The sequence below is a fragment of the Aspergillus karnatakaensis genome, assembly GCF_047715665.1.
Source record: "Aspergillus karnatakaensis strain CBS 102800 unplaced genomic scaffold BJY04scaffold_24, whole genome shotgun sequence".
NCBI classification, from domain to species: Eukaryota; Fungi; Ascomycota; class Eurotiomycetes; order Eurotiales; family Aspergillaceae; genus Aspergillus; species Aspergillus karnatakaensis.
In genome coordinates this window covers 194,712-222,319 of record NW_027395736.1, presented here as the reverse complement: position 1 = coordinate 222,319, position 27,608 = coordinate 194,712, and the positions used below count along the sequence as shown (strand labels likewise).

General features: G+C 51.1%; 11 protein-coding genes across 11 annotated transcripts; 6 read left to right on the top strand and 5 right to left on the bottom strand.

Moving 5' to 3' along the window:
- Nucleotides 1-687: 687 nt before the first annotated feature.
- On the bottom strand, nt 688-2,895 carry ptcF (type 2C protein phosphatase ptcF). Its single transcript, XM_073720680.1, has 3 exons — nt 2,137-2,895; nt 1,069-2,082; nt 688-999 (listed from the first exon to the last, which is right to left on the bottom strand). The coding sequence occupies exons 1-3, from the start codon at nt 2,811-2,813 to the stop codon at nt 888-890; spliced, it is 1,803 nt and encodes a 600-aa protein (XP_073571258.1). The 5' UTR covers nt 2,814-2,895; the 3' UTR covers nt 688-887.
- A 228-nt stretch (nt 2,896-3,123) lies between these two features.
- Nucleotides 3,124-5,491, top strand: BJY04DRAFT_188929 (transcriptional repressor TCF25 family protein). The gene has a single exon (XM_073711312.1). The coding sequence runs from the start codon at nt 3,251-3,253 to the stop codon at nt 5,444-5,446; it is 2,196 nt and encodes a 731-aa protein (XP_073571257.1). The 5' UTR covers nt 3,124-3,250; the 3' UTR covers nt 5,447-5,491.
- A 201-nt stretch (nt 5,492-5,692) lies between these two features.
- Nucleotides 5,693-7,269, top strand: BJY04DRAFT_58374 (PQ-loop repeat-containing protein). The gene is made up of 5 exons (XM_073720679.1): nt 5,693-6,050; nt 6,120-6,733; nt 6,789-6,838; nt 6,895-6,953; nt 7,010-7,269. The coding sequence occupies exons 1-5, from the start codon at nt 5,961-5,963 to the stop codon at nt 7,154-7,156; spliced, it is 960 nt and encodes a 319-aa protein (XP_073571256.1). The 5' UTR covers nt 5,693-5,960; the 3' UTR covers nt 7,157-7,269.
- A 522-nt stretch (nt 7,270-7,791) lies between these two features.
- On the bottom strand, nt 7,792-8,358 carry rpp1 (ribosomal protein P1; the record flags this gene model as incomplete). The annotated part of the gene is made up of 3 exons (XM_073713867.1): nt 7,792-7,838; nt 7,898-8,114; nt 8,290-8,358. 3 exons carry the CDS (start codon nt 8,356-8,358, stop codon nt 7,792-7,794), a joined length of 333 nt encoding a protein of 110 aa, XP_073571255.1.
- Nucleotides 8,359-8,694: 336 nt separating this feature from the next.
- Nucleotides 8,695-10,803, top strand: BJY04DRAFT_188911 (uncharacterized protein). The gene is made up of 8 exons (XM_073711311.1): nt 8,695-9,061; nt 9,130-9,211; nt 9,269-9,293; nt 9,353-9,631; nt 9,685-9,851; nt 9,903-10,116; nt 10,175-10,360; nt 10,410-10,803. Exons 1-8 carry the CDS (start codon nt 8,842-8,844, stop codon nt 10,560-10,562), a joined length of 1,326 nt encoding a protein of 441 aa, XP_073571254.1. The 5' UTR covers nt 8,695-8,841; the 3' UTR covers nt 10,563-10,803.
- Nucleotides 10,804-10,963: 160 nt separating this feature from the next.
- BJY04DRAFT_58291 (nuclear import receptor PSE1) lies at nt 10,964-14,858 on the bottom strand. The gene is made up of 6 exons (XM_073720678.1): nt 14,581-14,858; nt 14,218-14,440; nt 13,970-14,145; nt 13,473-13,904; nt 11,349-13,414; nt 10,964-11,298 (listed from the first exon to the last, which is right to left on the bottom strand). The coding sequence occupies exons 1-6, from the start codon at nt 14,761-14,763 to the stop codon at nt 11,091-11,093; spliced, it is 3,288 nt and encodes a 1,095-aa protein (XP_073571253.1). The 5' UTR covers nt 14,764-14,858; the 3' UTR covers nt 10,964-11,090.
- Nucleotides 14,859-15,113: 255 nt separating this feature from the next.
- On the bottom strand, nt 15,114-18,108 carry BJY04DRAFT_188909 (CBS and PB1 domain protein). The gene is made up of 5 exons (XM_073711310.1): nt 18,040-18,108; nt 17,537-17,986; nt 16,564-17,437; nt 16,409-16,503; nt 15,114-16,351 (listed from the first exon to the last, which is right to left on the bottom strand). The coding sequence occupies exons 2-5, from the start codon at nt 17,747-17,749 to the stop codon at nt 15,545-15,547; spliced, it is 1,989 nt and encodes a 662-aa protein (XP_073571252.1). The 5' UTR covers nt 17,750-17,986; nt 18,040-18,108; the 3' UTR covers nt 15,114-15,544.
- Nucleotides 18,109-18,426: 318 nt separating this feature from the next.
- On the top strand, nt 18,427-19,634 carry BJY04DRAFT_188903 (40S ribosomal protein eS26). The gene is made up of 5 exons (XM_073711309.1): nt 18,427-18,478; nt 18,538-18,574; nt 18,785-18,912; nt 19,099-19,201; nt 19,273-19,634. The coding sequence occupies exons 2-5, from the start codon at nt 18,552-18,554 to the stop codon at nt 19,376-19,378; spliced, it is 360 nt and encodes a 119-aa protein (XP_073571251.1). The 5' UTR covers nt 18,427-18,478; nt 18,538-18,551; the 3' UTR covers nt 19,379-19,634.
- Nucleotides 19,635-19,660: 26 nt separating this feature from the next.
- Nucleotides 19,661-22,739, bottom strand: BJY04DRAFT_188898 (uncharacterized protein). Its single transcript, XM_073711308.1, has 2 exons — nt 22,204-22,739; nt 19,661-22,152 (listed from the first exon to the last, which is right to left on the bottom strand). The coding sequence occupies exons 1-2, from the start codon at nt 22,394-22,396 to the stop codon at nt 19,739-19,741; spliced, it is 2,607 nt and encodes an 868-aa protein (XP_073571250.1). The 5' UTR covers nt 22,397-22,739; the 3' UTR covers nt 19,661-19,738.
- A 1-nt stretch (nt 22,740) lies between these two features.
- BJY04DRAFT_188897 (uncharacterized protein) lies at nt 22,741-24,047 on the top strand. The gene has a single exon (XM_073711307.1). It carries the CDS (start codon nt 22,997-22,999, stop codon nt 23,804-23,806), a length of 810 nt encoding a protein of 269 aa, XP_073571249.1. The 5' UTR covers nt 22,741-22,996; the 3' UTR covers nt 23,807-24,047.
- Nucleotides 24,048-24,453: 406 nt separating this feature from the next.
- BJY04DRAFT_207532 (chaperonin-containing T-complex subunit CCT7) lies at nt 24,454-26,503 on the top strand (the record flags this gene model as incomplete). Its single annotated transcript, XM_073713866.1, has 6 exons — nt 24,454-24,499; nt 24,594-24,760; nt 24,825-25,161; nt 25,228-25,600; nt 25,667-26,328; nt 26,397-26,503. The coding sequence occupies 6 exons, from the start codon at nt 24,454-24,456 to the stop codon at nt 26,501-26,503; spliced, it is 1,692 nt and encodes a 563-aa protein (XP_073571248.1).
- Between the last annotated feature and the right edge of the window lie 1,105 nt (nt 26,504-27,608).

Genomic DNA, 27,608 nt, shown 5'->3' with positions numbered 1-27,608 from the left:
ACACAACACAACAAGTCAGAGATGTCAGGTTCTCTCGCCTGGAATTTATGGGGCTCTCCGAGATTGAAATCAGTTCAACGCCGGCAACGCAAACAAGAACGCTCAAATATGATTTGTACACGAATTCAGATGCAAAGAAAAGGAAGCGTCGAAGTGAAGAGGTGAAAGAAAACACAATAAACGCTGTACCAAGGTGTTGTGAGGTTAGAAGTGAAAGGTCAAGAAGGGAAGGGAAGAATGAAAGAAGCTCTCAGTTTGTAGCTCCAGAAAGCCCTTTCTGGCTTGCATGTTGGCGTGTGTTTCTCTGACGATGCAATCACTTCTGTCTATTCTCTCACTTCGCCTGGTGAATTACTCTAAGAGCACTTGTGCTTTAGCTTTGTTTACTAAACTTTCTACTTCCAGATAGCTAATTAAAAGGCCTGCTAGTGAATATCCCTTTAAGCTTACAGTAGTGATTTCTTTCCTGTCCTTTTACCTATTGCCTTTCCTTCCTTCCTTTCCTTTTAGTCTGTTATGAGCAAGGGCATGGCGATGCACGTGAGTCTACCTTTGATGACTCATAAGATATCCCAGCGTAACCCTACCGACCTGGCAACATGTCCAGGTGAATTGCCTTGATTGCCCAGTCAATAATTTCTACGTTCCCTTTATCGAGCCTTGGAATTGAATGAAGTTTTCAAATGATTGCTTTGTTCGCTTGTAGCCCTGTAGTCCCCCCGATGTACATTGTTTTGCAAATCGAAAATCCCAATCCCCGACCAACAACGGGAAGACGCCAGAAAATAGATATCAGCTGATACAAGTTTACGAGAGATTCGTAGTAAGCACTAAACGGTGTGTATATTTTGGGAAAAGACAAAAACTGGGTATTAGATTTGTATGGTTTAGAGCTTGGCCTTTGGCTTCTCTTTTGAAGCGCTAGCTTCTTCGTTGATGGAGATCGTGCGGTTGTCGGTACCCTGGCCAAAGAAGATAACCTCGACAGTTACGTCGTCACTGATGGCCATTAGTATTGTTGTTTCTTGTGTAGAAGGAGAGAGTCCATGGAAATAGGCAAAAGCTTACCGGTATCTGCGGGAGTAGGGGCTAGGGAGAGTAAGCAAAGCGCAGAGCATGTCCTTGTCCTTTCCGCCCATCGCGTTGCGGACGAGATGGGTTGCTGCATTCTTGTCTTCGACGACGAAACGGCTCGCCGCCCCCGAAATATCGTATTGTTGCTGGCGGATCGGACGACGCTGGCCGTCGGTGGATGTTTCCTTTGAAGTTTCAACGGGCAGCTGGCTCGCCTGAGTGCTGAATAGGCTTCGCACCCAGCTCTTGTTACCGGCACCTGCTCCGGATTGTTGTTCTTCAATCCACTGGCCGACTAGGCCAACAACTTCTTCGTTGCTTAACATCTCCCAGAGACCATCGGTTGCGAGGACGACAAAGTCGCCTTGATCGGGTTCAATTTTCGTGGTTGTAATTATAGGCTCGGCAGTGACATAGGGCGGTGTTTTCAGTAGAGGGTGTGGGGTACGGCCGAAAAACTGTCTCTTGATCTTATCTTGCGTATCCTTGCTCCATTTGTAGAAGGCATCTCCGAAAGAACGGCTAGGCTCTAATTGGCCCAGGATGCGTCCATTTCGAACAACGTTAGGCTCGCCTGGGTGTTCCTTGCGCAATCGCTCCATCTCAGAGGGAGTGCCGCCAGTCTGGTCTTCTGAGAGTGCTGTGGCAGACCACTTTCCGTTCGCACCACGACGGCCCAATACGGCGCGGGAATCACCTGCACAAGCGACCTTAAGATCCTTGGTCTGTGAATCGTAAAAGGCGAGGAGGGCGCAGGAGCCAGAAAGAGCAGGGGCGAGCAATTCGGCCGCAGCTCGACGGGAATTAGACTTGAGCACCTTATCGACACTTCCGTGACAGATGTCGTTATCCAAACGAACAAATCCTTGCTTGATTGCGGTATCTACTGCCGCGGAAGATGGTAGCAATGATGACGGGTCGGAAGAAGCAGATTTATATGTGCTGTTCAACTCTCGGGCGACGTATGAAATGAGAACGTTGCGCAACTTAGCAGACGTTGTCCAGCCACTTCCAGCGTCAGTATAAGAGGCACCACAGAAAATTTGTAGAGTCAAGTCTTACGAATGGCCATCGAACACTGCCCAAAACATCCAGTCACTGCTGGCCTGGCCTTCAGTAGCCGCAGCTGTGGACGCCGGCACCTCCACTATCTTCTCCGCGTGGTCGTCTTCGATAGGAGAGTTGCTAGGAACCTGGACAACATCGTAGCGAACGACGCCCTTGCCCCGATTCACCAAGTATGACTCCTCATTTTTCCTCAGCTTCTGTGTCGCTTGATCGGGAGTCAGCATCTCTAGAACACGGCGGTCAGAGTCGTCGGTGGTCTTTTGCAATGGCTGCTCTCCGGAGAGAGTCGCGGTATAGAACTGGTCGTTATCGACGAGAAGAGCACGGCGCGTGGGTTCTGTGGGACTTTCGGCGTGTGCGGCTGTTGCGAATGATCGGATTCCCGAGGTCGAGCTACCGGCGGCTGCTGGAGAGTGGGAGCTGTCGCCCTGGTAAGCATACCAAGCTCCAGATGCGACCACGGTCGAGATGACGGCAACAGAGAAAGTTCGTAGATGCATGGAGGATTGTAGAGAAGCTGGAAGGAAGGTAGGGTGTCTGGCCGAGGCGTAGGGACGGAGGTTGAGAGACTGGCTGCTTGTGAACGATAAAGCAGACGGTTTCCTACCAGCGAGCCGCCATACTGGTGCACGACGGGCAGTTCGGAACGCTTGAATAGCTGCACGACGCATTGAGCCAGTGATGTAGGAAAATGTGATAACAGAAACCTCGGCTCTCAGCAACACTGCACCTTGCAGGAGAGAAGGTTCGAAGAGGCCCTGGCTGAGGGATCGACAGGAATGAGCCTCGTCAGTGCTGCCCCAGGCATTATTCAGGCCATAATCTTGATAACGTCATGTGGGCGGTGGGCAACAAATGATACGGCAGATACAGACTGGTACAGTACGGTACATAGATACTACTCCCTGGTACTCCGTAGTGGTACAACCAGCCGAGGATTCTCCGCACTAAACCTATCTCGGTTGTGTCGTCATCCCCGCAGTCACATTTTCGAAGATCTTGATAGAAGCTTATACAATATTGTTTCTAGCCCCAGGGCTGTATTTCGGCGCCTCATCTTATCTTTGGCTCACATATTGCGCCCATTGAATTGTCTTGATCATCCCGAATGTCATCCCGCGCGATCCGCAAGCTGCAAAAGCTGCGTGAGCAAGAGTTACAGCAGCAAACAGAACAAATTCACGACTCTAGCGAAGACGATCTAGTCTCGAGACCACCGAAGCCGAAGCTTAATGCTTTTGACCTCTTAAACGCAGCGGAGGAGGAGGAGGGGGAGGAGAGGGAGGCTGAGGACGAACAACAATCAGAGGTCGAGCATCAGCCAGTTACTCGACCGACAGAGGAGGCCCCGGTTGCAACATCGACAGACCTAGGGAAGAAAAAGAAGAAAAAAGGGAAGAACAAAAAGAAGAAGAATCCGGCAAAACAGGATTCCACAAACCAGGAGCCTGAAGTTAACGATCTGGATGACATTGATCGAGCGTTGAAAGAATTGGCTGTCCAGTCGAAGGGGGAGCCGGACGTCGAAGCCACAGAATACTCTCTACGCGATCCGTTTCCAAAGACACCAGAAGACCTTCTATCTATTGATTCCAAGTCACTTAATGCGAATAACGAAATGCGAAAACTGTTTGGCAACGTTGTGCTAGAGAACTTTGATCAGACAGACTCCGGCTCGGGCCGCCGACGAGACAGGGCTCGGGAGACGGTAGATCTAGGCCGTGCGTTGACGGGGAGATACAGCCCGGCGAGTAGGGGTCAAAGTCTCGCTGGAGTTACACAGCGGCGCAACATTCTCTTCCAAGGCAAAGACGAATGGCCCCGAGCCCCTAGCGGAGGTCTTGGGATGGAGCTGGTGAAGTCGCTGCCAAATGGCGCCAGCATCTACCGTGTTGTCCACAATACTGCGTACGAGGATGTCCAGAGGCAGTTCGACCTCTGTGTTGAATCGATGGATCCCCAGCGGATGATCCAGCTTCTTCAGTATAACCCTTACCACATTTCCACGCTCCTTCAGGTGTCAGAGATAGCGAAGCATCAAGGCGACCATGCCGTTTCCGCAGATCTCCTTGAACGGGCACTCTTCAACTTCGGACGCTCAATTCACTCATCCTTTGGAAATCGCCTCAAAGAAGGCAGGGCTAGACTTGAATTTGTACACGCAGAGAACCGCGAGCTGTGGCTTGTCGGTTGGCGGTATATTGCTAACCTAGGTATGAAAGGGACTTGGAGAACAGCATATGAATGGGCTAAGTTGCTACTGAGCCTGGATCCTCTGGATCCCTATTGTATGAGACTTATGGTTGATAATCTTGCGCTCCGTGGTAGGGAGTGGGCACACTTTATCGAATTGTGCACGCAAACCAGACTCTCGAAGGAATGGGAGTATCTCCCAAACATCCAATGCTCTTTAGGGTTGGCGTACCTCCGCTTGAACAAACCCAAGGAGTGCCGAGAGCAGATGCGTGTCGCTATGGCTCGCTACCCGTGGGTGTTCTGCAAGCTAGCGCAGGAGCTCGACATCAAACCCATCCCAAAACGCATTTGGGGTAAACTTCCTCCTACTGAAGGCCATGAGCTATTCACCGAACTTTATATTGTACGGACCAAGGACCTCTGGAATACACCCGAGGTAGTTTCCCTTCTTGTGGAGGTGGCGGACACACTACCAGAAGGGGATGAGCCTATCGAGCCCCCAGAGATCACTTTAGATATTGCGCGCCATGTGGTGCTCTCGGACATACCCCGCGTCACAACCCACTTGCCTACGCGATTTGTCTCTGGACGAATCTCAGCATCTGATCCTCTCCCGCCGTACGACTCGGATGCGTTCCGTCAGCAGGCCGACCCAACTCCATCTTATCTGTCTCAGGTCCCAGAGGCTGGGCGGCCACAATGGCTTCGTAACCTGCTAGATCAGATCAATAATGGTGCGATTCGCTTCCCTGGATTTCGGGGTGGCGAAGTAGATGAGTCTGCCTCCTCGGAAAATGAGCTCGAAGACCCTGCGCTTCCTCCCTCGGGCCTTGAAGAACAGGTAGTACTTGACCATTGGCTCCTTGGAGACGGTTTGCACAGCCTTGAGGTGTTCATCCGTCAGTATGGAGTTGATCGGGGAAACTGGGACCTCGAGGTCGACTACTCTCCGCTACACGAGTATGCCGACGCATTAGTTGCGATTGAGCCAAGATCGGCTCGAGAAGAATTACTGAACGGTGCTATCCAAGAAGGCTTGGGTCCGATGGTTGTGGATCTACTACGAGAGGAGCTGGAGTTTCTACAGCCTGACGATGCTGAATCTTGATACCCTGGTCACCAAGTACTACACAAAATAAAATGAATAGAAATGCATTGACGGTGGAACGTGGTCAACCAGGCCCGGGGGCATGCGGCTGAGACTCCAATTGGAGACGCCGTTATTGTAGGTATGCAGGGTCGTAGAATTGTCGGGCAGCCGATTGGCCGTACGAACCTACCGTAGGTACGATTGTCCCACGATGGCTGCATATACGTCATTCTAGTATGTCTTGGCTTCCAATTTTTCAAGGAACCTACCTAGGGTAGGGAAGGCATAATTGAAGCTATATAAACATACGTATCTCAATATCTCAACAAAGAGACTCCCTGGAACCCCAGCTTAGTCAAAGAGTTGAAGCGGATCCACCCCGCAATTAGCCGTTGGAGAAAGCTTCAAGATCTGCTGTTTCAAAATTCAAGAAATCTCTTCTCTTTCACAACCTTTCGATCATCTCATGCGACATCATTGAGCTCAAAATATCCAAGTGTCTGCAAGCAACCTATCAGCTGGGTCTCACATCATGGCAGGAGAATCGGTCCCGTTGACCCCCCGAGAGGCCGCATCAGGTCTTCTCGGTTCAATCTCCTTGACTTGCTGGATTTTCCTCCTCGTATGTCTAGCTACCTTCAAGCCCTACCCTTATCAGACTCAGAGGTCCAGATCGTTAACCAGCATCTAGGTCCCTCAACTGATCGAAAATTACCGCAACGGAAACGCCGAAGCCATCTCCCTTCTCTTCCTCTTCGTCTGGTTCGTTGGTGACATCACAAACCTCGCCGGTAGCGCCTGGGCGGGCCTCGTCCCTGTCATCATCGCAATAGCAGTTTATTTCTGTATCGCCGATGGCGTCCTAATCGGCCAATGTCTCTACTACCGCGCCCGCAACTCCCGCCTCACAATCGCCCACGCCCGGCAATCATCCATCGCTACAGCATCCGAACCCACAACACCACTGCTCGGCAGACGACTGAGCGATGTAATGAATGAGGCGGGGCGGCGTCGGAGGGGATCCCGCCCTTCGTACAGCGCCGTTGTGCAAGGACTTCATCACCAGAACCAGGGGCCGGATGATACGCTTGCGAAGCTAGTGGAGGAGAATACCGTGGGTCAAGCTGCGTGGTTCAAGAATCTGAGCAGTGTACTAGCCATTTGTGTTATTGGAATGGTTGGCTGGACTGTTGCGTGGCAGACAGGTGTTTGGAGGCCTGCGCCGTTGGAGGAGAGAAATGGAGGCGTTGATATGGCGCCTGGAGCACAGGTGCTCGGCTATATCAGTGCGGTTTGTTACTTGGGGTATGTCCCTCTGATGTTTTAAGTCAGGACTGAGATGCTAACGACTGTACTCTAGGGCGCGACTTCCCCAGATGTACAAGAACTACACTGATAAGTCTTGCGAGGGTGAGCTATTTGTTCTGCTTGGAGACTTGATTCCAATTTAGCTAACAATGCTCTAGGACTTTCACTCTTGTTCTTCATTTTGTCCCTCATGGGTAACTTGACCTATGGTGCTGGAGTGAGTCATCGCATTGCTTTTGTGACGTGCGATCGCTGTTCTGACAATTCGTATAGATCATCTTCCACTCTACGGAGAAGAACTACATAATCACGAACTTGCCGTGGTTGATTGGCTCCTTGGGTACAATGGTTGAGGACGTCACGATCTTTGCGCAGTTCCGTATGTACGCCATTCAGGATTCTAACGAGGCTGTGGTATGATTCGTTTATGATGCTCAAGGTGGGAAGTATAGATGGGTGGGGTGCGTTGAAAAGTGTGGATTTGTTGCGTTGGCCTGGCGTTAGCGGTGCGAGACTTGGCTACTTCAACCTGGCATGTACTACTGGATCTTCTACATGTAATGCTACCGGGTCCCAGAGAACCGAGACCCCGAGAATCTAGTGCAGACGAAAACCTTTTGTTCATGGTCGCATGACAGACATTGCATGAGAGCTGGGCACCTAAGCTCCAAGATAATCAGAGTAGCTGATCAACATATATCAAATAGAGAACCGAAGACGGCCATAGAGATCTCGCCTCCGGACTACTATACATGCTGCCTGTCCATTCACCATTATGTTCCCAACAACCGGAATCCTAGCGGCATCCGGCCCAGTACCTCTGTAACGACAAAGTCCATTATGCAAATGCAAGCACAGCGCCCAGTCCCAAAGAATGTCCTTGTCCGTTGATTTTTCTTTTTTGCTTTTTCCCTTTTTTGATCTTCGTGCGGGTAGCGGAGTATCGGGTGTAGAGATATATGAGAGGGTGGAAGAAGCGAGGTCGGAAAGAAGCGAGGTGAGGAGGAAAACAAAAAGGAAAAATAAACGGGAAGCCGATCGGGGTTGCGAGACGCTTAGTCGAAAAGACCGAAGCCCATGTCCTCGTCGGACTCCTCCTTCTCTGTAGCCAGCCGTCAGTATTTGAACTGAGCAACGTCCTTAGCAGCAGAAAATGTTTACCTTCTTCCTTCTCCTCAGCGGGGGCAGCAGCGGCGTCACCACCGGCGGCGGCGGCACCACCGGCAGCGGCAGCGGGGGCAGCAGCACCACCAGAGCCGACGTTGGTCAGGAGATCCTTGATGTCCTTGCCCTCAAGAGCCTTGGCGAAGATGGAAGTCCAGATGGGCTCAACTTCCTGGACCTTAGCGGCAGTCAGGAGAGTCTGGAGCTTGTCGGCCTATAAAACCCAGAACAATCAGCCCTGCAAATCCAAGCCAAGTGATGCGATCCAGCGCGCAATTCATTGTGCAATTCCGTCTTCATTCTCCCAATTGTCGCTCGCGCAGTCCTGATCCTCCCCGCGATTCCAAGATGGTCCCCAACAGAGCGGTATAAACTGAGGGTATACATACGGTGATCTCAATGCCCTCATCGGCAAGGATGAGAGCGGCGTAGGAGCAGGCGAGCTCGGCGGTAGACATTGTGGTCGAAGGTTGTCGTTGACTGGACTGGGTCTCGAAAGGGATGGAGGAGAAAAGAGAAATTCAAACTGGCTTTGAAGAAGTCGGAGGTCAGCGAAGCAGCCAGACCCAAGGCGGAAATTGTGTGTTTGGCTCCCGCGCAAAAAAGCCCTCGCTTAGGGCTGTCCGTTTGGGGCTTAGCGTAAATTCTGGTCCCGTGATCTCGTGGTCCAAGGAGTAGGACCAAGGTTTCATGATAAGGAGCATGTGACTCTGCACTAGGCCTAATCCGGGAAAAGCGACATCATAGGTCACGCCGGGATGATCCATCGGGTGCTTCTATACTGCAGCTGCAGACAATTCTTGAGTCTGTACCTGATCTCACGGCTTGTTGCATGATCGCGAGTTTTCTTTTTCTACTTTCTATACCCTCTCTTTTCTGCCGGCTCTTTGAAATTCTCCTCTCCACTCGTCCTAAGCTACTTCCAGGCACCCCTATACATAATGGAATCCCCCGCTATCCAAACCCCGCTCGATCCGGAAGAGCAACCGATTCTCGAATCTGTGATCCAACTCCGCGATGCCCTATATTTGTTGAAACAAGACAAGTCCTCATATATCCGATCCCGCGATGTTCTTCCCCTGTACGAAAAAGTTATCACAGAGGTGGAAAAGCTCAATGCTATCCGGAAAGAGCAGGATCGCCGATTAGCACATAATCGATGTTAGTGTTTAGCGAGCATTCTTGAAAGAGTGAGCTGTGCTAATACATGATTCCTCGTGAACATGCAGTGGACTACATCCTAGACGACTGTTTCCAACTCATATCGCTTCTGTTCCTTACGGTTGGGCGCAACAATGAAGCTCCTGCAGTGTGAGTATTCTCAAGGCTGCTCGAATTGGAGCTTGGCTAACATACACTCGCCGGCAGTTACTCTCTCGCAGCGACAGTACAAGTACGTTACAAATCCTAAGAGCTATACTTACGCCTGATTCCCTGTACTGACTAAAATAGCGGCTACTCGACCACCTAGAAGAAGCTGGGTTCTACAGCGCGAAAGACCTGAGCTCAATCACGACGACCCTTGGCGAAATGCGCAATACTCTGGAGCGCGGCCATGAAGCTCACTCGCCCGCCCTGTTGACGCTTTTGGAGAGTCGCTTGGATAAATGTCAAATGAAGCTAGAGAAACTACAGGCCGGACTAGCCAAATTAAGCTCTGAACTTGCATCAACACACGAAACGCTAGTGTCTGTTCTTCGGTCAACTGCAGCCGTAAATACGCGGTCCAAGGTTCGTTATGCACTATGACCGGCCGGAATCTATACTGACAGGAGGGGAAATAGTTCTCAGCTACGGAAGTTAACGCACTTCGGGACCAATTGAAGAAGATCGAAGATTCCATGAAGGATGGCAATCTTGTCAACGCAAACGGGGAGCCGCTTGAAAACCAAGAAGATGTGAAGTTGTTACTACACCGGTGTTGGCGTTGGACTGACATAGTGTTGGAACGGTTTGTTAACTATTCCTAGAAGCTGTCGTCGCTTTACTAACTTGACCAAAGCGAGGGCAAAATCGACCCGCGATTTCAAGAGCAGTATGAGCGGCTACTCGACATCCGCAATCAGCTTGATCGACTCTCTGTCACGCAAGCCTGGTCTCTACGCGAAACAGACCTGTTCGTCTACCAGCGCAAGCTCGACCGAATTGACGAATCGAGAGTCAACGGGAACTTTGTCGATGTCGAGGGAAAACCTGCTGATCTTCATTCCCAGCGGGTAAGATCCTTTACGAACCTTAGTCTATCCGAGACAGCTAACCCTAACTTTTAATCAGACTCTTTTATATCTGATTCGAAGAAGCTATGCGTACATTTATGCACTGCTTATCTCTTCGGAGCCAGTTTCGGAGGCACTGCTGCCGGTTTATAACCAACTGCAAACATTACGACGCTGTCTCCTCGAGGTCAAAGACAGCGGCGGCGTGTCTAACTCCCGGGAACTCTACCCATACAGCATGAAGGTAAATCTGCCCTTCTCATTCGATACCCAACACTGCTAACCAATACAAGCTCAACTCAATCGACAACATGCGCGTAGACGGCAAGTTCTACATCGGCAACGACATCCCAGAGGGCCAAGGCGGCGTAAACGCCCTCCTAGCGGAATGCTATGACCTGGTCTGGGAACTACGGGCGGCAGTAGTAGACGAAGACAAAGAGTAGTGATGCCTTCTCTGCCTTAACTCCATGATCTCCCGATATCTTGTCTTGCAGGTTTTGTTTGTTTGTTTTTTTTCCTTCATGTATGATGATTTGGACTTGGGAGGCTCACTGTCACTGTTATCTGGTCTGATTTGATCTGGTCTTCTAAAGGCGTCGAGGATGGGTGTGTATTGCTCACGGGGCTTTGAATTTGTTCGAGTTGATTTGATGATAATAAATAATATGACGATTTCGCAGCGGACCCGTGCATGAAGCCGTGCATTAAGAACCTTCATTTACGGCCCTCAGAACAGGTCCTTCCTTTCCGGACCTTTTATGCCAGACGGTGCAACGGCGAATTGCAGACAGGTTGAAGCACTTGGAATGCCAAAAACAAAGTTTGAGATGGCTTCCAGATGCAACACTGATAGCCCAAGAAGTAATAAAAAAGAACTAGGTATTTAACATATCATTCATTGTCTAACCATCTGGATAGAATCTCATAATAATGGAATTTCGTGTAAGAGGAATCATCACATCAGATAACAATCACTGGAAATAACTGCGGACCGCCGCCTGGTTGTCTGGGTTGACGCCCGCAAGAATATGGTCCGCATTCAGACCTGTTGATTGCACGAGGTTCTTCGCTGAGTTGGCGACTCGGCCGGCAGTCTGACCTTGGAGCGTCTCGGCTTCCAATGCCTGTACAATGTATCCAAAGACCTTGTCTGCATTTGATAGAACCGCTGGATTTTGCCTGCTTTGGTTAGCCTCGATGTCAAATTAAGGGAGCGAAGAGAAATTTACTGGTCAATCAGCTGGGCTAGGAAAGAGTATGCATATGGAGCAGCCTCCTCATCGAAGGTGATAGGTAGAGTGGAGATCCAGTTGGCGGCGAGTTCGGCCGCGTTGGACACCTTGCTTGAGTTGTAGTGCAGGATCTTAGCAATACTTGCTGATGCGTTCTCTGTAGCATACACATGCTCTTCTGTCCGTGACTGGGGGAACTGTGTGACCTGGAAAAGACTTGGGAGGCAAGCGGCAACAAAGTCGCTCCATGCTTCTCCACCCTTCTGCGCAGCGACACCCACACCGTAGGCGGCAGCCTGGCGGTTGGCCGCATTGGTGTCCTGTAAGCCAGCAGCCAATGGCTGCATGATGTGATCTCTGTAGCGCCAAGAGTCCGTACCGCAGAACTCAAGAACATCATCCATTATACACAAAGCCCATTGTCGTTGTGTTGGGTCTTGGCTAGTAATGAAAGCATCATAAAATGGCATCAGCAACTCCCATGAAGGAAGGAATGATGTGCCTTGGTTCTTGAAGATGGTGTGGAACGCCTTGTTCATGTCACTGAGGAGGTTCTGGTCGTCCTCAATGGCGTACTCGTAGTCTGGGTTCTCCTCTTCGCCGTCATCGGCCTCGGCTCGTTCATCAGCGCGCGCCTTGACTCGTGCCTGGTAGTCCTCTAAAGTTGACTTTGCAGACTGGATAAACGCTTGCAAGTGCTGCGGTCCCAGGGAGTTCGGACCAACAACTTCAACGGACTCATAGAAGCACTGATACATCTCGGCGAGGGTGTCCACAGTGGGTTCCGCACTAAGCACCTCAATGATCTTCTCCGCAACCTTGGTCCACATACCGGCAAAACCTCCTGACTGTACACCGTGCGCCTTTTTATATGAGTTGAGGAGTTGCGGAATCAGTTTAGCCGAGGAGACTCGCACAGGGTCGTGGAAGAAGAAAGCCAAGCCAGGAACGGCAATCTTTTCCATGGTCTCCAGAACATAAGGTTCGAAAGCGGCCTCCAGAATTTGAGCGTAGATAGTGATGAGCTCAATAGCGGTATTTTTGTCTTCAAGGGCGCTGGTCTTGATACCGATAATCTTGCCCTTGAGCGGTACCAGCTCCCAACCCTCGTCCTGTTCGACTTGATCAATTTGATCTTCGTCGTCGAGAAGCTGAATGTCAGCCTTCGCCGCAGCGACGGCCAAGAGGGGAGGCATCACTCCTGGGAGGTAAGGAACAAAATCCTGTCCTAGGACGCGACACATGCGGCCCCAGCAATGGAGCAGATATTGTGATTGTGGGTCATCTGCGTCGGTGATGTTCTGCTGAATGTTTCCGAGGAGCTGCACTAGACTTAGGGCATCCTGACCCATTTTGGCCTTTCCAACAGCGAGGGCGATGAGGGTGGCACATTCCATAGCCTTTGCACGCAGGAGACGGTATTCTTTGGATTGCTCCTCCTTCAACACATTGAACAGCAGCGGCATCAAAGTTTGGTAATACTCTTCGAACGCATTCTCGGCAGAGTCGGCAATGGTGGCAATTGTAGATAGGGCCTGCTCCTGAACGTAACGCTTGGGGCTGCGGAGAAGCTGCAGAAGATGACGCAGAAGATCAGCAAGGTATGGCTCAAGAATTTTGCGCTCCGCCTCTTCACAGAAGTTGACAAGAGCAGCCGCCGCGTGTGCCTGGACACGAGGTTCGGCGCTATCAAGAACCGGGATGATGTTGCTGAGCACAACCGAGTGGTACTTCTCCTGCATCGTGCCTGCGAAGTCGGTGCTCATCTGGCCTAGGGCGTTGCAGCCGGCATATCGGACGCGTGGGTGGGGATCACGCAGAGCAGGAACAACGATACGGAGGACTTGATCGAGCTCGCCGACCATCAGATCGCGACAGCCTTCGGAGATAGCTGAAATGGCCATGAGGGCTGCGTGTCGGTCGCGCCAAGAGGATGAAGACATCAATTTAGGGATCCACTCAAAAGTGACCGGAAGGACAACTGAGCCTCCAAGTTTGTTTGCCAGGCGATCCATACACTGCTCACCGGCAACATGGTTCAAATCGCTTTCTTCCAGATCCAACTAAGATATGTTAGCTCGAGGAGCGGAGGATAGGATGGATAGGTAGAATAAGGCATACATCTTCAGATGCGTTCCACTCAGAAGCGTCGTCATCATCCTCACCAATGTCGGTCATCAAGCTCAAACACTGAGTCACCATTTGAGGTGTGAAATCTGGATCCTTCTTGCAGGTCGCGGGGGCGTAATCCGCAAATGTAGCCATTAACTCCAATGCGTTCTGCCTAACTTGGTCACTAAGTTGCTTATCGGCTACCACGCCTACACTGAACTTGACCAGGTTATTGAATAAACCCTTGAACATCTTCGGGGAGATTTCCGCAAGCTCGATCAGGGCCAGGAATGCTGATGACAACTCCTCGCTCTCGCCAGCTTCTTGCAATGGAGGCAGGATGCTGAGCAAATCCGGCATAACTGCAAAGAATTTGGGCTGGGACTTCTTAGGGAGAGAGCGGAAGAAAGAAGCGAACGCTTCCATGGCTGCGATGCGCACCTATAACTGCGATGTCAGTTCTACTGTTCTCCGAGCCGCAGGCGCCAAATAGAGGAGATACACACCGAGATGACATCGTCCTTGAAGCCCTTTCCAAACACGCCCATCACGGCATCTTCATGAGATTTCTCAATCACGCTAGGGGTAGTCGAGAAGATGCGGAAAGAGGCCTCCCGTAGACCGGCGTCTGGGGATTGACTAGCTTGGAACAGAATACCTAGAAGTTCCGGCCATTGGTCGCCTAGTAGAATAAGAAACCATCGTCAGATCCGAGATCAACCATCACCCATCTCAATCCCAATGTTGTGCATACCATTCTCGGTGTATTGTCTCGCAATCTCGGCCACTGCGTCGCCAATCTTCCTCCGAACATCATTCACAGACTCATTCGTGAGACAAGTGACGAGCTTTTGTCGGATAATCAACCTCTGCTCGGGAGCAAGAGTCGAGAAAAGTTCTTTAGCTTCGTTGGTGATAGGGTCTTTTCGCGTCCTCGTCGCGATTCTCCGAAATAGGACCGCGGCAAATGATCGTGTCTATGCAGAAACCAATAATAAGTATGAGAGCTTGCTACTGGCACCGAGAACCCCCGTTGGTTTCAACATAGACAAACGTTGTTGAAATCCACCCCACATCAGGAAACCCCCTCCATATCATGTCTATGTCAAGTACTTACAAGTGTATCTTCCGCTCCTTCAAGCTGCTCCGCAAGGCCCATCAACAAGACATCGGGGCGGTTTTGAATCCAGTCATTATTCAGCTGCTCTTCGGCCTGCGAACGGACTGTGTTATCGGCAGTGCTCAGTGCGCGTAGCAGCTGAGAGAGGGCGGAGTGGACTTCCGCGGGTAGCAGTGACATCTCGCTTGCTCTGCTCGACCTCCAAAGCCAGACGGATCCAGAAAAAAGGCGTTCCCAAGAAGATGTCAGAACGCGGGCCGGGAGTCTGAACGCAAGTGGTCAAGACTAGTGGGGTGCGTCGTCGTCTGATTGAGGAGGATATTTTTTTCCCGAAAGGAAATTGTTTTGGTGGGGGAGGCGGTGGGAGGTGGATGTATCCAGTCGACGACAAGCAGTCAGGTCGAGGAGGGGATAGTCAGTTGAGGTCCGAGTGTCTCCCAAGGAACGACGCTAATCAGACCAACACGTCAATACGTAGAAGAATGGGAGTAATCAGGGAGATTGAAAAAAAAGCAATAAACAATTGTGAGTATGTTCTGCACTGCATGTTCATAAGAGAGAAAAGGCCGGAGGTTCCCTTCGACAGGCGGTTGCTCGCTCGTGTACGCGCTAGTCCCAAGGGGGTAATACTGACTTTGTGCCCAGGTGGTGGTGGACTTTGCATAAAGAAAAGGAAGGTTGCATTGATGCCTGAAAATGATGTGACGCAAGAACACTCGAGTTGAGGAGAGAGAGTCTATAATTATCTACCTAATCATTACTTGGTTATGCAATTGCCAAAACTACGGTATCTAATAGACTCAACCAGTATTAAGTGGTAAAACATTGGGGAAGATGTGTAGAACAGAACAACAAAACACGCTATTGAGTGTACAAAATAGTCAAAGAAATGGTTGATAGAGAGAAGCGATAAATGCGCAGATTTTATCTAATGCTTCAAGATAGAATCCAAGAGTTTTGATTACCGCGAGGTCGCGCGGCTTAGGACGAAGACACCCGCAATGACGGCGGCCAGTGTGACGATCGCTCCGGGGAGCAGCAGATCGTTAGGAACGCCAGCAATGAGTTGTTCCTCAGGGGGGGGAGAAGAATATGACTGTTGTGTTCGGGGTTTAGGTGCAGGAGGCTCTTCAGTCTCCTGTTCTTCAGTGACCGGAGGGGTTATGACTTCCAGGGGCTTGATTGGGGCAGGTTCAATCGGGGTGGGGAGAACCGGGGGTTGCGCAGGATCGTGTACGAACAGATCAACCTTGTCCCTGCGTGCCTGACGCGCGATGGTCACGGCGTCCTCAAGGTCTTGATCAGTGGTGATGGAGACGGTATCTCCCTCATTGTCGACGTAGCTCAAAGCATAGCCTGTGTTGCTGAGTACGCCTTCTTCAACTGTAGGCGCACCACCGACGGCTTCGACTTCAGGGCCTAGCTTCGCAGTAACATGCGTCACCAATTCGGCAATTCCAGCAGAGGAAAGGATATTCACTCGGTGGACACGGCCACTGGGGGCCTTGAACTTGAAGGGGAACGGGTGGAGTTCGGGATGATTGTATTCAGAATGCTCATCGCCGCCATGGTGAGAGGCAGATTCGTTGGGAAGTACGCTGTCCCGTGCGTCAAAGCTAGCTTTCGGCGACTCGGGGCTAAGGATCGACCGATGCGGGGTTGTAGGCTGCTGGCTTCCAGATACCATAGAATCGGACTCGTTGTCCATTGAGAGCCAGAATTTATTCCAGGCTGGGCCCTCATCGTCCTGAGTTGACATGGAATTGATCTGAAAGACAAGGTTAGACGCCAGTGCTGCTGCAGATGGGTATTCATGCTCTCATACCTGCTCGAGTGTAGCATATGTCAGTTTGAGCACATCTACCATGCCAACGATCTCTCCGCCCTCGTTCATCACGGGCAAGTTCAGGTAATGTCCATCTGAAAGATCAACCGATTAGCTAACAATCCTTGTCAGCTCGAAATAAAGCATTGACTAACCATGCATCTTCCGCAGCGCGGCCTGAATACTCATATCGCTAGGCGCAAAATCGGGATGGGGGGTCATGACTCGGACCACGCTGCATGTGGCGGGGTCAAGGCCAGGGGCGATAACACGCAGAACGATATCTTTGCTAGTAAAGATACCGGTGATAGACCCTTGATCCTGCACGAGCAAAGCAGTAGTGTGGTGTTCCTTCATCAAGGAAGCAGCCTCTTTGACGGTGGTTCGGACAGAAACCGTGGTTGGGGGCATGCCATCCAAGACAGTCTCGAGGGTTGGTCCGGACATTTTTGATCGTAAAGCCTCAACGTATTGGATAATCTGCTGAGGTTGGCTAGAGCCGAGCTCCGACTGAACGCCCTCCAAGGCATCATATAGTTTGCGGGAAGAGCTGTAGGCGCGCTCCAATTTTTCCATGGCATCGTAGAAGCACTTGGTGATATCTAGAACGCCCGAAATATCCTGGTTCTCGTCCATAACAGGAAGGTGTCGGAATCCCTTGCGGACCATCAAGTCGAGAGCATCTGTCGCACTGGTATCTGTCCTGGCGCAGAGGGGGTTCTTCGTCATGATCTCGGCGACCGTGATTTCTCGAGCCTTGAGACCGGCTCCCACCACCCGAAAGGCGAGATCTTTAGCGGTAAATATTCCAGAGATGCGATCATCGTCGTCCGTAACCAAAACACAGTCTTCCCTCTTCGCTGCCATCAACTGGGCGGCTTCCGCAATGGTAGTAGATGGCTTGATTTGGAGGGCCGAACTTGGCTTCAGGGCTAGAACAGTGCCGGGGGGTGCTTTGCGAGCCCGGTTCGCTCTTGCCGGGTTCTGTCGCTTCTTGTTGAGGTCGGCCTCGAGTTTCCGCCGAATAGCCTGATGCAACAACACATTCGATTAGAACTGCACATTCCGCCTCTCATTTACACTCCGGCCATAGTCTCCTTGTCACAGCTACAGGGATAAGATCCATACCTCATCTCGCTTTGACTGGTTCTGCCTCTGTCGGCTGCTTGCGGCACTCATTGTGGAACTTCCGATGTCGCTTGTGGGAGTGTGGGAGGTGATGGAAGACTCGGGTCTGGGACGCGGAATGTGAGAAGCCGGGCTGCCTTCGAAATCAGGTAATCTGCCTCGTCCGACAGTTCTATGGCTAGTAGTGCCTCTGAATGTCGGTGTCGACGACATTTCCGAGACGAATCCAGGTACGGAGTAAAGTTTCGCAGATTGGATAGGAACAGGAGATGGAGGGCCGGTCAACAATATGAGACTCGATCAACCCAAAGCCAGAAAAAGGAAAAATATAAGGATAAAGAACAGGCGGAGAGGCAAGAGATAGGATGATGTGAGGCAACGAGAAAGATACGGGCAGGCTGGCTGCAAGACAGGGGTCGGATCCCAAGTGGAGGTTTTAGCCCAGATCGACTATTTGTTGTCCACCGGTTAGTTTGGCTTTTTGATCCTCCAGGGCTACTAACTTTTCTCTGCAGACCTCTTTCCACGCGACCTGTCAGTATACGTACGCTAACCACAGGCCTTGAATTTTATTTACTCTTTATGCTCATGATCAGGGCCCGCTGATTCCTATTTTATAGCTTGTACGTAGTCTTATTGAATTGGCGTGGCCTGACATTCGGGCAGAGTAAACACAACCCCCGTATTGGCTGACCGAACAACCTGCTTGCTCGGGCGGCCGCTAGTCTCTATTCGGCTTCGAGATCGGCACGTGCATCCACCCCTTCGGATCTATACATGCCTAAGGCATACATTCCACATGCCTGAGGCGGCACGGCACAGTCCCGTGATTTAGCCTCGCTTAAGGGCATAGGGCTTCCGACACACACTGACATATCCTCAACCCGAGACTGTGAGCGTTTGGAGACTGGAGCCTTAACGACAACCAACCCCGACAACCAAGTACGCGACAACCTCTCCGTTCAACCCTATTTTCTGACCTTGCTCTAACCCGAATTTAGAGAAATCCGTCAAGATGGTCAAGAAGAGGGCTAACAAGTAAGACCGCAACCCTTCCCTACCCAGCACCATTTGGACTTGATATCGACTTCCGACTCTGGACGTGGCGACGATGGAAGACCACCAAGAATCTACGTTGAAGGAATTTTAAGCGTCAAGTCACCACGATAGGGAGGAGAGGCAGAAGCCAACGCAATTCTTCGACGAGACAAATCAACAATTTAAGAATACACACTAACCGTTTTATAGCGGCCGCAACAAGAACGGCCGCGGCCACGTTAAGCCAGTGCGCTGCTCCAACTGCGCCCGCTGCACTCCCAAGGACAAGGCCATCAAGAGATTCACCATCCGCAACATGGTTGAGTCTGCTGCCATCCGTATGTTCGCCCCCGCCACCGAATGAGCCTCCGATCCGTCGCGCACTGCTTTGTCGAACATAATATAGGATTGGCTGAAGGCCGGAGCTGGACATTGGAGCAGAACACCACCGGCAGCGCATGCACGGATCGGAGGCTGGAACACGTTACCAAGGACAAAGACTAACTCGGACCTCCGCTCTTCAGGTGATATCTCCGATGCCTCCGTCTTCACCGACTACGCCGTCCCCAAGATGTACCTCAAGCTGCAGTACTGCGTCTCCTGCGCTATCCACGGCAAGATCGTTCGGTACGACTCCCACCCCAGCAAATCTCGACTCGCCAATTTGAATCCTTGCTCTAACAAACCTTTGTTCATAGTGTCCGCTCCCGGGAAGGCCGCCGCAACCGTGCCCCCCCTCCCCGCATCAGGTACAACAAGGACGGCAAGAAGTTGAACCCCCCTCAGGCCGCTAAGGCTTTGTAAGGAATGACACGCGGAAAATGGAACTAGTTTAAAACGGCATTGAATGTTACTTTTCCCTTTTTTGTGTGACCAGAACCAGACTCTCTTACTTGGTTGAATGGAATTGAATGGGTTTCGTCCCGGGGTTGAAAAAGGCATAAACATAATGGGTCTCGCTTGCTCTGAGGGCTCGGGATATCATAAGACAATACCAAAAATGAAGATAAGATTACGACACATCTGTCTGCTCGTTTTTGATGTAGATTACAACCCTACCACATGTGTCTTTAGGTGCTGTATTTCGTAGACTCGAGCCTTTGTGAATTCGTTGGTCGTAATGTACACGTTCTATGAATATGGTGATCTGATCCTCATCTCTCATCAAGGGTACAAATACCCCTTCTCAAAATAATTTCCAAACATGTCCACCATCCCACTCCGTCCCTTGGACGTCGCATTCCTTACAATCTTCACCTCCCCTTTCCAATGGCCCTCAACGTGATGGGCCATGGATAAGCGCGGCCCAGGAGCAGGACTCAAAGTCCTGAGGCTTGGAGACGGAGACAAAGCACTTGCGGACCCTATTGAGTATCTCGACTGCGATGATAGAGAATCGTTCAAGCTTCTTCGGTGCGAGTTATTTCGCCGTACGGTTTGCTCGAACTCGGATTTCTTTCTTCGGCGGAACGAGGCTAGCTCGGAGACCAGATCAACGATTGGCGCTGGTGCGGATGTGGATTGAGGCTTCGGAGTACGAGGCGTCGAGCTTCCTCTTTCCCGTAGGGATAACTTCGTAGGGAATGAGGCTTCCATCTCAGGGACGCCACATCGAACAGAACCCGCGGCAAGTGTGCCACTATCATTGAGTGCAGATACCGGAGAGTAACCACCCTGATCGTGCCCTGGGATGCCACACTCGGTCTCACCAAAGAAGCTAAAATCATCTGAGGCTGCGGACCACAGCCGTTCAAGGTCCCAGTCACCGGTGGTTGACTTCTGCTGTCCGATCTGGGCGTTAACGGATTTCCAAGCCGTCGATGTAATAGGCTGCCTTGTATTTGTTACTGGGGTAATCTCAAGAACCAACTGTCGCAGGGCAAAAAGAGATTTTGCTCGTTCCTGTTCAGCCTTGGCCCTATCTTGTCCGGGGGGGAGTGAATAATCCGACCCCGCCTGCAGGGTTGCTAGAAGTGCTTCATTAGAACATGCGGTTATAAATTGAATCAGCGCCTCAAGGATAGGCGAGTCGGCGGGAACATGGGATGGAACGTCTGTCAAGACCAGAACCTCCAAACGAGGAACATGGAAAGGGTGTATAAACTCCACATGGCTTTCCTTGCCGGGTCGCCGGGGGCGGGCTCTAGGTCGCCTAGAAAGCAATTCCTGGATCTTTTGAGCTCGCGGGTCTTCTATAGAAACCGGGGAACTGCAGAAAGCTATGGGTGAGCTTGAGAGCGCGGAGTAGGGTTCCGAGGGACTGAGAGTGGAGACTCTTGAACCAGTGTAGTCTACTTCTTTCTCGTCATGCACCACCTCAGGCGCAAAAGCAGAACCTCGCCGTGGGACTGGGGGGCGATCGAGGCTCGGCTCGGTATCCTTTTCGCTACCCCCTCCATGAACATGAGGGGTTACTGGCGACTGAGGTCGTGGAGTGCTTCCCTGCAGCTCGAATATTGGCGCTGTGTCGGCAGGTAATTCATGTATTTGTGTTGTGTCGGTATCGAGCTCACAGAAGCCTGCCGTTTTATTCTCTGCCGGAAGCTCAGGTAGGAAGTCGTCGGATGATGTTGCGTCCTGCTGCGAAGCCGTAGATGTGCAAATGGAATGATGTGCTCGAAGATAAGTTAATTTCTCCTTAGCAACCGTACCGATAATGGGTATTAGCTTCTCTGCACCGAAGTGAGCCTGTGGTTCGGCTTCAGGCAGCCCTCCATCCTCAGGTTTCGTCGCATTGACCGTCCCTACATCAAGTACATGGAGGTGAGCTGTGGCTAGAAGGCTAGCTACGCCCTCGACAGAAATTTGATTTCCTGAAATGTAAAGATGTGTGATTCCAACATCTGGTAAATCTTCAACCCAGGAGCGACCTGTCAGGGGGCTAGTCAAAGCTTTCCGGAAATCCTCGTCTACCACTGGTGAGCGGAGGAATCTTGAGCGAGGAAATTCCGGGGAATAAGGGTTCACAGAACTTGACCCATGCAATGTACGACTGTGTGGTCTGTGGCCGGGAGGTAGAAAGCAAGCATGTAGTAATGATTTGACAGCTATGTCGGTAATCTTGTTGTCTCGCAGATCAAGTAATCGGACCCTCTGGCCAATAGCATTAGCCAGGAAGTGTGCGTCAATATCCTTAAGTCCAAGGCCGCGGAGCTTGAGTACTTGCAGGCGTTCAAGCTGAGATAATGCAGACAGAACCGTTTGGTCCCTGGCAGGGTTGGTATATGATAGATCGAGATATATCAGTTCAGGGAAGCGAAGCAGGGTTTCTGCTAGACCCTGAGATGTTGTGTTCGGCTCGCGCTCCGCGACAAGCAAACGGACATTGTAAGTTCGCGTGGATACCCCATTTGAAGCAGCACCTCTAAGAGCCATCATCGCACTATGGTCGAAGAACGGTAGCTCGGAGACTATCAAAGACTGGAGACATGGTAGATACTCGAATATCTCCCGTAGCCACTCGGCCCGTGGGCCACCATATATCTCTGAGAGCGCTGGAGGCATATGAAGAGTGTGGGTAAGCATCCGTACTTCAAGACGAGCATACTTGATGGTCCTTTTGAACCTCGTCAAAGCAACTGTTATTCGATCAGCACTTAGGACTGCGCCAGGGTCATAGTCTTAGATACCGTAAACCTCGTCGTTATCCGTGCCAAAGTGGGATGCTGGATTACCCCACAGGAAAGGCATGAACACGACGTGCCATCTTCGACACACCAGAGTAACCGCACAGAGGTCGCTTGAAGGGATGTACTCAGCAATAATCGGCCAAGCATCTCTAGTAATTGCTGATTCGTACGATGGCGGTACAGTCTCCATCATTGAAACATAGTCTTGATAGCATATAGAGATCCACCAAAGAATCACAGAATAGATGGGTCTGGTATTACCTGTTGAACTTTCATGCAAGTGATGAATACAGAGAAATGACAATCGGCCCAAAGCTTGATCACGGATCAAGTCATGAGGTTATGTTGGGCATGATTGTTATTGGAAATGGCGATCTGAGGTTGATGAGCACTGCCACTCCTCGTGATGATGGGGCGCTTCATGGGGCAGCGACTTTGGCGGCCTATGACGGAGCCCAACTATAACGCCTGCGACTATGCATCCCATATATAGCTTCATTGGTCGATCATTTGGGAATGAAGATCTTGAAGCTTTTGAGAGGTTAAAATTGTGATGGCTCAACCTCCTATTTAGATTCCAAATCCAATCTGCAGAGCAAAGATGTCGAGTCAGGATACAACTTATTACAGGGGAGCACCACATAAAAGGACGTATTGTTACATCCCAGTTACAATACTCAGGTACTCACCTGACGTCATGCTAGCCGCATAAACAAAAGCGCTTAAGTGACCGGCAGCCAGTCTCGATAAGCACCTTCAACGGACCTCAACTCTCACTCCAAAAGACGATAATATGGACTCCTGGCACCGTAATGTGCGGCTCTTGCACCAGATTGATGAGTTTCTTGACGTCGACTCTGCCCAACCGCATTTTGTCGCCGATTTTATTGCCCTCATAGATGCTCTGCGCGAAGGACTCAACCAGATTGACGATGACATCCGCATCCCCGATTCACAAATCAACCTACATTTTCTCACCAAGCTACAGTCGCGGCCGGAGTGGAGGGATTGGGCTATGGAAATGTTGCGAGACAGTCGAATCAACGCTTCCAATCTAACCGGTTGCCTGTCATTTCGAGAGCTGGCAGACCTTGCCCTTAAGCAGGAACGGCTGCTTATACAAGAGCGTCAGATCAAGCGAAAGAGTGGCTCAAACGGGAAGGACTATAGTACCTCGAATGGCGAGCTGGCAGCGCCTCGAGTGCTCACACAAGGCGAGATCAACGCCTTCGTCGGCCGACAAATGAACAACCAACAGGCATCACGGCGCCTCAGTCAGGATTCGAACCGCAGCGTCCGTGGCCATGCCAAACGCCCAAGTCAGGAAGAAATCAATGATTACGTTATTCGGCAAATGCGCCGAGACCAGGAGCAGGCGCGGGCACGCAGTCACACCCAACCAGAGGCACAAAGACCGAATCAACGGCCAGCAATGACGCGCTGCAACTTTTGTGGCGACACTTTTCATCCGTCGACCAACTGCTGGCGCCGGTGGCGGCTGGCTGCTGAGGCACTTCAGGGCAATGCTGCCCCGAAGCTAGTTGGGCGCAATGGACTGGTTGCTCAACCACGGATATATGTCTCTGGACTATCGCCATTCTAGCCTTGCGTTTGGACTATCTTAATGTGATTTGGCTTTTTTTTTCCCCGTTTTGTACGCAAAGTATAGCGAGGCGTTGGGACATGGGCATTTTCCTCAATTCTTAGAATTGGTTGAATATCACAATATAAACATACTACAAACCATGACTAGTACCTGGTCTTTCCTCAAATTGGTTTCTTGTCAAGGGTAGGGTGCTTGGGGGACAAATTCTAGATTAGTATTCATCATGTTGTATAGTAGACTAAAAGGTTAAAAATATATATTTGTTGGCTGTGGAAGAGATACAAGACGGGTGCGCCGTAAAAATATGTATTTTAGAATAAACATCTAGATAGGCGACCGATGACAAGCTAGTCTACTTGTCTAGAATCTGATTATGAGCCCTTCAAAAGTACATATTTTTACTTTGCATGGACATGCTCACGAACTATTACTTTTATCATTTTATGTAGGGTTGCGGGGCACAGCGTGATTGGTCACCGCCTCAGTGCTGGAGGTGAAAGCTCGGGGAAATTTTGGTCGAGAGCACTCGGGATCACTATTGACGGGCCACTTCGCATCACCCCGTTCGCTGTTGTCCCCTATTTCCCCTTTGCACACCTTCTCATTCTCCTAGATCTCGTTGATCCCGCAGCAAATACGTCAATATGGCCTTCGCCGGCCAAGCTCCCACAATCGTTGTCCTCAGAGAAGGTGGGTTCCGCCCGCATTTCGAGAACCCCTCCTTACTTTTGTGTGTTGCGTTTGTTGACTTCTGCTAACCTATGGATCTCTTCGATATTGCTAGGCACCGATACCTCACAAGGAAAGGGTCAGATTCTCTCTAACATCAACGCTTGTGTGGCGGTTCAGTCCACGGTGAAGAGCACTCTCGGTCCGTACGGAGGAGACTTGTTACTTGTTGATAGCAATGGGAGGCAAACGATCACAAACGATGGTGCCACAGTGATGAAGGTGCGTTGGGTACCGCAGAACATGTGTTCCAATCGATTTACTGATTCGATTTTTCTATGCCCAGCTCCTGGATATTGTCCACCCCGCCGCTCGAATCCTCACCGATATTGCTCGTTCTCAAGACGCCGAGGTTGGAGATGGAACTACATCAGTTGTCGTCCTTGCGGGCGAGATTCTGAAGGAAGTCCGAGAGTTGGTTGAGCAGGGTGTCAGCGCACAAACTATCGTCAAGGGTCTACGAACCGCGAGTGCCATGGCTGTCAATAAGGTCAAAGAAATTGCGGTGGACATGATTGACTCTGCTGGAAGCGAAGAAAAGAAAGTCGAAACCCTGAGGCGGTTAGCTGGAACTGCCATGAACAGCAAGCTCATCAAGCGGAACTCGGACTTCTTCACCAAGAGTAAGTGCGGCAGAACGCCTGAGGGCGACGAGAGACGTCATACCAGCTAACCGATGTTCCTATCAGTGGTCGTGGATGCGGTTCTGTCGCTCGACCAGGACGACTTGAACGAAAAGTTGATCGGTGTCAAGAAGGTTACTGGTGGCGGCCTCCAGGACTCGCTCTTTGTGAACGGCGTGGCGTTCAAGAAGACCTTTTCATATGCTGGTTTCGAGCAACAGCCCAAGTCCTTCAAGGACCCCAAGATCGTGTGTTTGAACGTAGAATTGGAGCTTAAGAGCGAAAAAGATAACGCCGAGGTGCGGGTTGAGCAGGTGTCCGAGTACCAGGCTATTGTCGATGCGGAGTGGCAGATCATTTACAACAAGCTCGAGGCTATCTACAAGACTGGTGCCAAGGTTGTTCTTAGCAAGCTGCCCATTGGTGACTTGGCTACACAGTACGTATTTGTCCCAATTCGCCCAATTCGTTGATCTATCATGCGCTAATCTCCATTTCACCACAGGTATTTTGCCGACCGCGACGTTTTCTGTGCTGGCCGTGTTGCATCCGATGATATGGACCGGGTCTGCCAGGCCACAGGCGCTGCTATTCAGTCAACGTGCAGTGATATACAAGACCGTCACCTTGGTACCTGCGGCTCGTTCGAAGAGCGCCAGATTGGTGGTGAGCGTTACAACATCTTTTCCGAATGCCCTAAGGCGAAGACTTGCACACTCGTGCTGCGTGGTGGAGCAGAGCAGTTCATTGCTGAAGTCGAGCGGAGTTTACACGATGCCATTATGATTGTCAAGCGTGCGCTGCGCAACACGACTATTGTCGCAGGTGGTGGCGCAACCGAGCTTGAACTCTCCGGTTACCTCCACCGGTATGCCGACCGGAATGTGCCCTATAAGCAGCAGGCCGTCGTCAAAGCTTTCGCCAAGGCCTTGGAGGTTATTCCCCGGCAGCTGTGTGACAATGCAGGCTTTGACGCCACGGACATTCTAAACCGTCTGCGGGTGGAACATCACAAGGGTAATACCTGGGCCGGTGTGGACTTTGACCATGAGGGTGTCCGTGATAACATGGAGGCTTTCGTGTGGGAACCCAGCCTGGTCAAGGTTAACGCTATCCAGGCGGCCGTGGAAGCCGCTTGCTTGATCCTTAGCGTTGATGAGACTATCAGTAAGTTTGCATCAATGCTCACTAGTGCTTTCTACCCCATACAGTCTATTCTAACACATCTACCACAGAGAATGAAGAGTCTGCCCAGGCTCAGGGACCATCGCGCGGATTGCCTCCTGGTGCTGCGCAACGGGCTCTTGGTGGTGGCCGAGGACGTGGTATGCCGCGACGATAGATTCCATGAGATATAGCAGAGCAATTGGGATGGGCAACGCTGGCCACCCGCGAAAAGATATCAAAATAGTAGTCAATACCTAGAACAGCATGCCGCTGCATTTCACCTTGCATATTGTTAACACATGCTATCACTCTAATCTGGCTGGTGGCAAAGTGTGACCTAGCCAGGGGCTGCTCGGATAATGTACCCGGCATACTTTAGCTGCAATGCTCTCGGACTGGGAGTAAGTAACTAATACTCAGCAATCAGGTTCGAGCTAGTGGATGCATGACACGTACAGTGGCTAGAGCTGAGTAAGTTGAAGCAGGCTTGGCCATCAGTAATCAGTCGGTATTTGCAGCGCCTCAATTTCTTTCGCGGAGCAAACGTTGCACAAAGTCGAGATGGTTATCAACGATCCGTACCTAGATCGATCGTCCCTGGATGACTTCATACATGATACAGATACTCTCTAGTCTCTGCAGAAGAGATACAGTAGTTAGTACTAGGTAGTATCTGGATCACGGAGACTTTCTCACGTGGACGGGGCCGGACGGATCAGTTCTCCGTAAGGCTGAGAGCGAGGAACAGGTGCCCAGCGGGCCAGCACAGACAGACTGACAGTCCAGCAAACAGCCAAAACAAACGAATCCCAAGTTGCCAACCGCATCCGAGCTGCAGAATCCCTGAAGCGATTGGGCCCGACAGTGGACACTAAATCTAAGGATGGCACTAGTAAATCACGGCTGGCTGGGGAGTCGGCGAGGCCGTGGCCTGCACCAGCACAGCCGGCCTAAACAGGATTAGCGGCTGTAATGTAAGGTATCGGGTCAGGCTGGACCCAATGGCGGCTCCTTTCCCCACTCGATCTCTCAGGCTGCATCTTTTCTCGCCCGCTGTCTTGCTCCCTCTCACCCATCACCATCTTGCATTCTCCGCCATCAGCCCTGCTCAGTGCTAGGTCGTTTGCCTATCCGTCTAATTTTGGCTTTGCTCTTCTCGTCACCGGCCTGACCGTCTGACGAGCTATGTCCTACTACCCTCCTTATTCCGGTGCGCCCGGGTACCCCCCGCAGCAACCGCAGCCGCAACAGTATCCTCCTCAAAACTACAATTCCCCGCC

Bases quoted from the DNA above. Each gene is read 5' to 3' on its own strand.
- BJY04DRAFT_188909 (XM_073711310.1), bottom strand. From the start codon at position 17,749: ATGTCGTCGACACCGACATTCAGAGGCACTACTAGCCATAGAACTGTC. The intron at 16,504-16,563 runs GTTAGTCAATGC...TTGATCTTTCAG, and splicing joins CGCGCTGCGGAAGATGCATG to ATGGACATTACCTGAACTTG. The intron at 16,352-16,408 runs GTATGAGAGCAT...CTTGTCTTTCAG, and splicing joins CATATGCTACACTCGAGCAG to ATCAATTCCATGTCAACTCA.
- BJY04DRAFT_188929 (XM_073711312.1), top strand. From the start codon at position 3,251: ATGTCATCCCGCGCGATCCGCAAGCTGCAAAAGCTGCGTGAGCAAGAG.
- BJY04DRAFT_188911 (XM_073711311.1), top strand. From the start codon at position 8,842: ATGGAATCCCCCGCTATCCAAACCCCGCTCGATCCGGAAGAGCAACCG. The intron at 9,294-9,352 runs GTACGTTACAAA...TGACTAAAATAG, and splicing joins CTCTCGCAGCGACAGTACAA to CGGCTACTCGACCACCTAGA. The intron at 9,632-9,684 runs GTTCGTTATGCA...GAGGGGAAATAG, and splicing joins CCGTAAATACGCGGTCCAAG to TTCTCAGCTACGGAAGTTAA.
- BJY04DRAFT_188903 (XM_073711309.1), top strand. From the start codon at position 18,552: ATGGTCAAGAAGAGGGCTAACAA. The intron at 18,913-19,098 runs GTATGTTCGCCC...TCCGCTCTTCAG, and splicing joins GGTTGAGTCTGCTGCCATCC to GTGATATCTCCGATGCCTCC. The intron at 19,202-19,272 runs GTACGACTCCCA...CTTTGTTCATAG, and splicing joins ATCCACGGCAAGATCGTTCG to TGTCCGCTCCCGGGAAGGCC.
- BJY04DRAFT_58291 (XM_073720678.1), bottom strand. From the start codon at position 14,763: ATGTCACTGCTACCCGCGGAAGTCCACTCCGCCCTCTCTCAGCTGCTA. The intron at 14,146-14,217 runs GTATGCACAACA...TTATTCTACTAG, and splicing joins GAGACAATACACCGAGAATG to GCGACCAATGGCCGGAACTT. The intron at 11,299-11,348 runs GTAAATTTCTCT...TAACCAAAGCAG, and splicing joins CTAGCCCAGCTGATTGACCA to GCAAAATCCAGCGGTTCTAT.
- BJY04DRAFT_58374 (XM_073720679.1), top strand. From the start codon at position 5,961: ATGGCAGGAGAATCGGTCCCGTTGACCCCCCGAGAGGCCGCATCAGGT. The intron at 6,051-6,119 runs GTATGTCTAGCT...ACCAGCATCTAG, and splicing joins CTTGCTGGATTTTCCTCCTC to GTCCCTCAACTGATCGAAAA. The intron at 6,734-6,788 runs GTATGTCCCTCT...ACTGTACTCTAG, and splicing joins AGTGCGGTTTGTTACTTGGG to GGCGCGACTTCCCCAGATGT.
- ptcF (XM_073720680.1), bottom strand. From the start codon at position 2,813: ATGCGTCGTGCAGCTATTCAAGCGTTCCGAACTGCCCGTCGTGCACCA. The intron at 2,083-2,136 runs GTAAGACTTGAC...TGACGCTGGAAG, and splicing joins GCAGTGTTCGATGGCCATTC to TGGCTGGACAACGTCTGCTA. The intron at 1,000-1,068 runs GTAAGCTTTTGC...AATGGCCATCAG, and splicing joins CCCTACTCCCGCAGATACCG to TGACGACGTAACTGTCGAGG.
- BJY04DRAFT_188898 (XM_073711308.1), bottom strand. From the start codon at position 22,396: ATGATGGAGACTGTACCGCCATCGTACGAATCAGCAATTACTAGAGAT. The intron at 22,153-22,203 runs GTATCTAAGACT...ATCGAATAACAG, and splicing joins GGATAACGACGAGGTTTACG to TTGCTTTGACGAGGTTCAAA.
- BJY04DRAFT_188897 (XM_073711307.1), top strand. From the start codon at position 22,997: ATGGACTCCTGGCACCGTAATGTGCGGCTCTTGCACCAGATTGATGAG.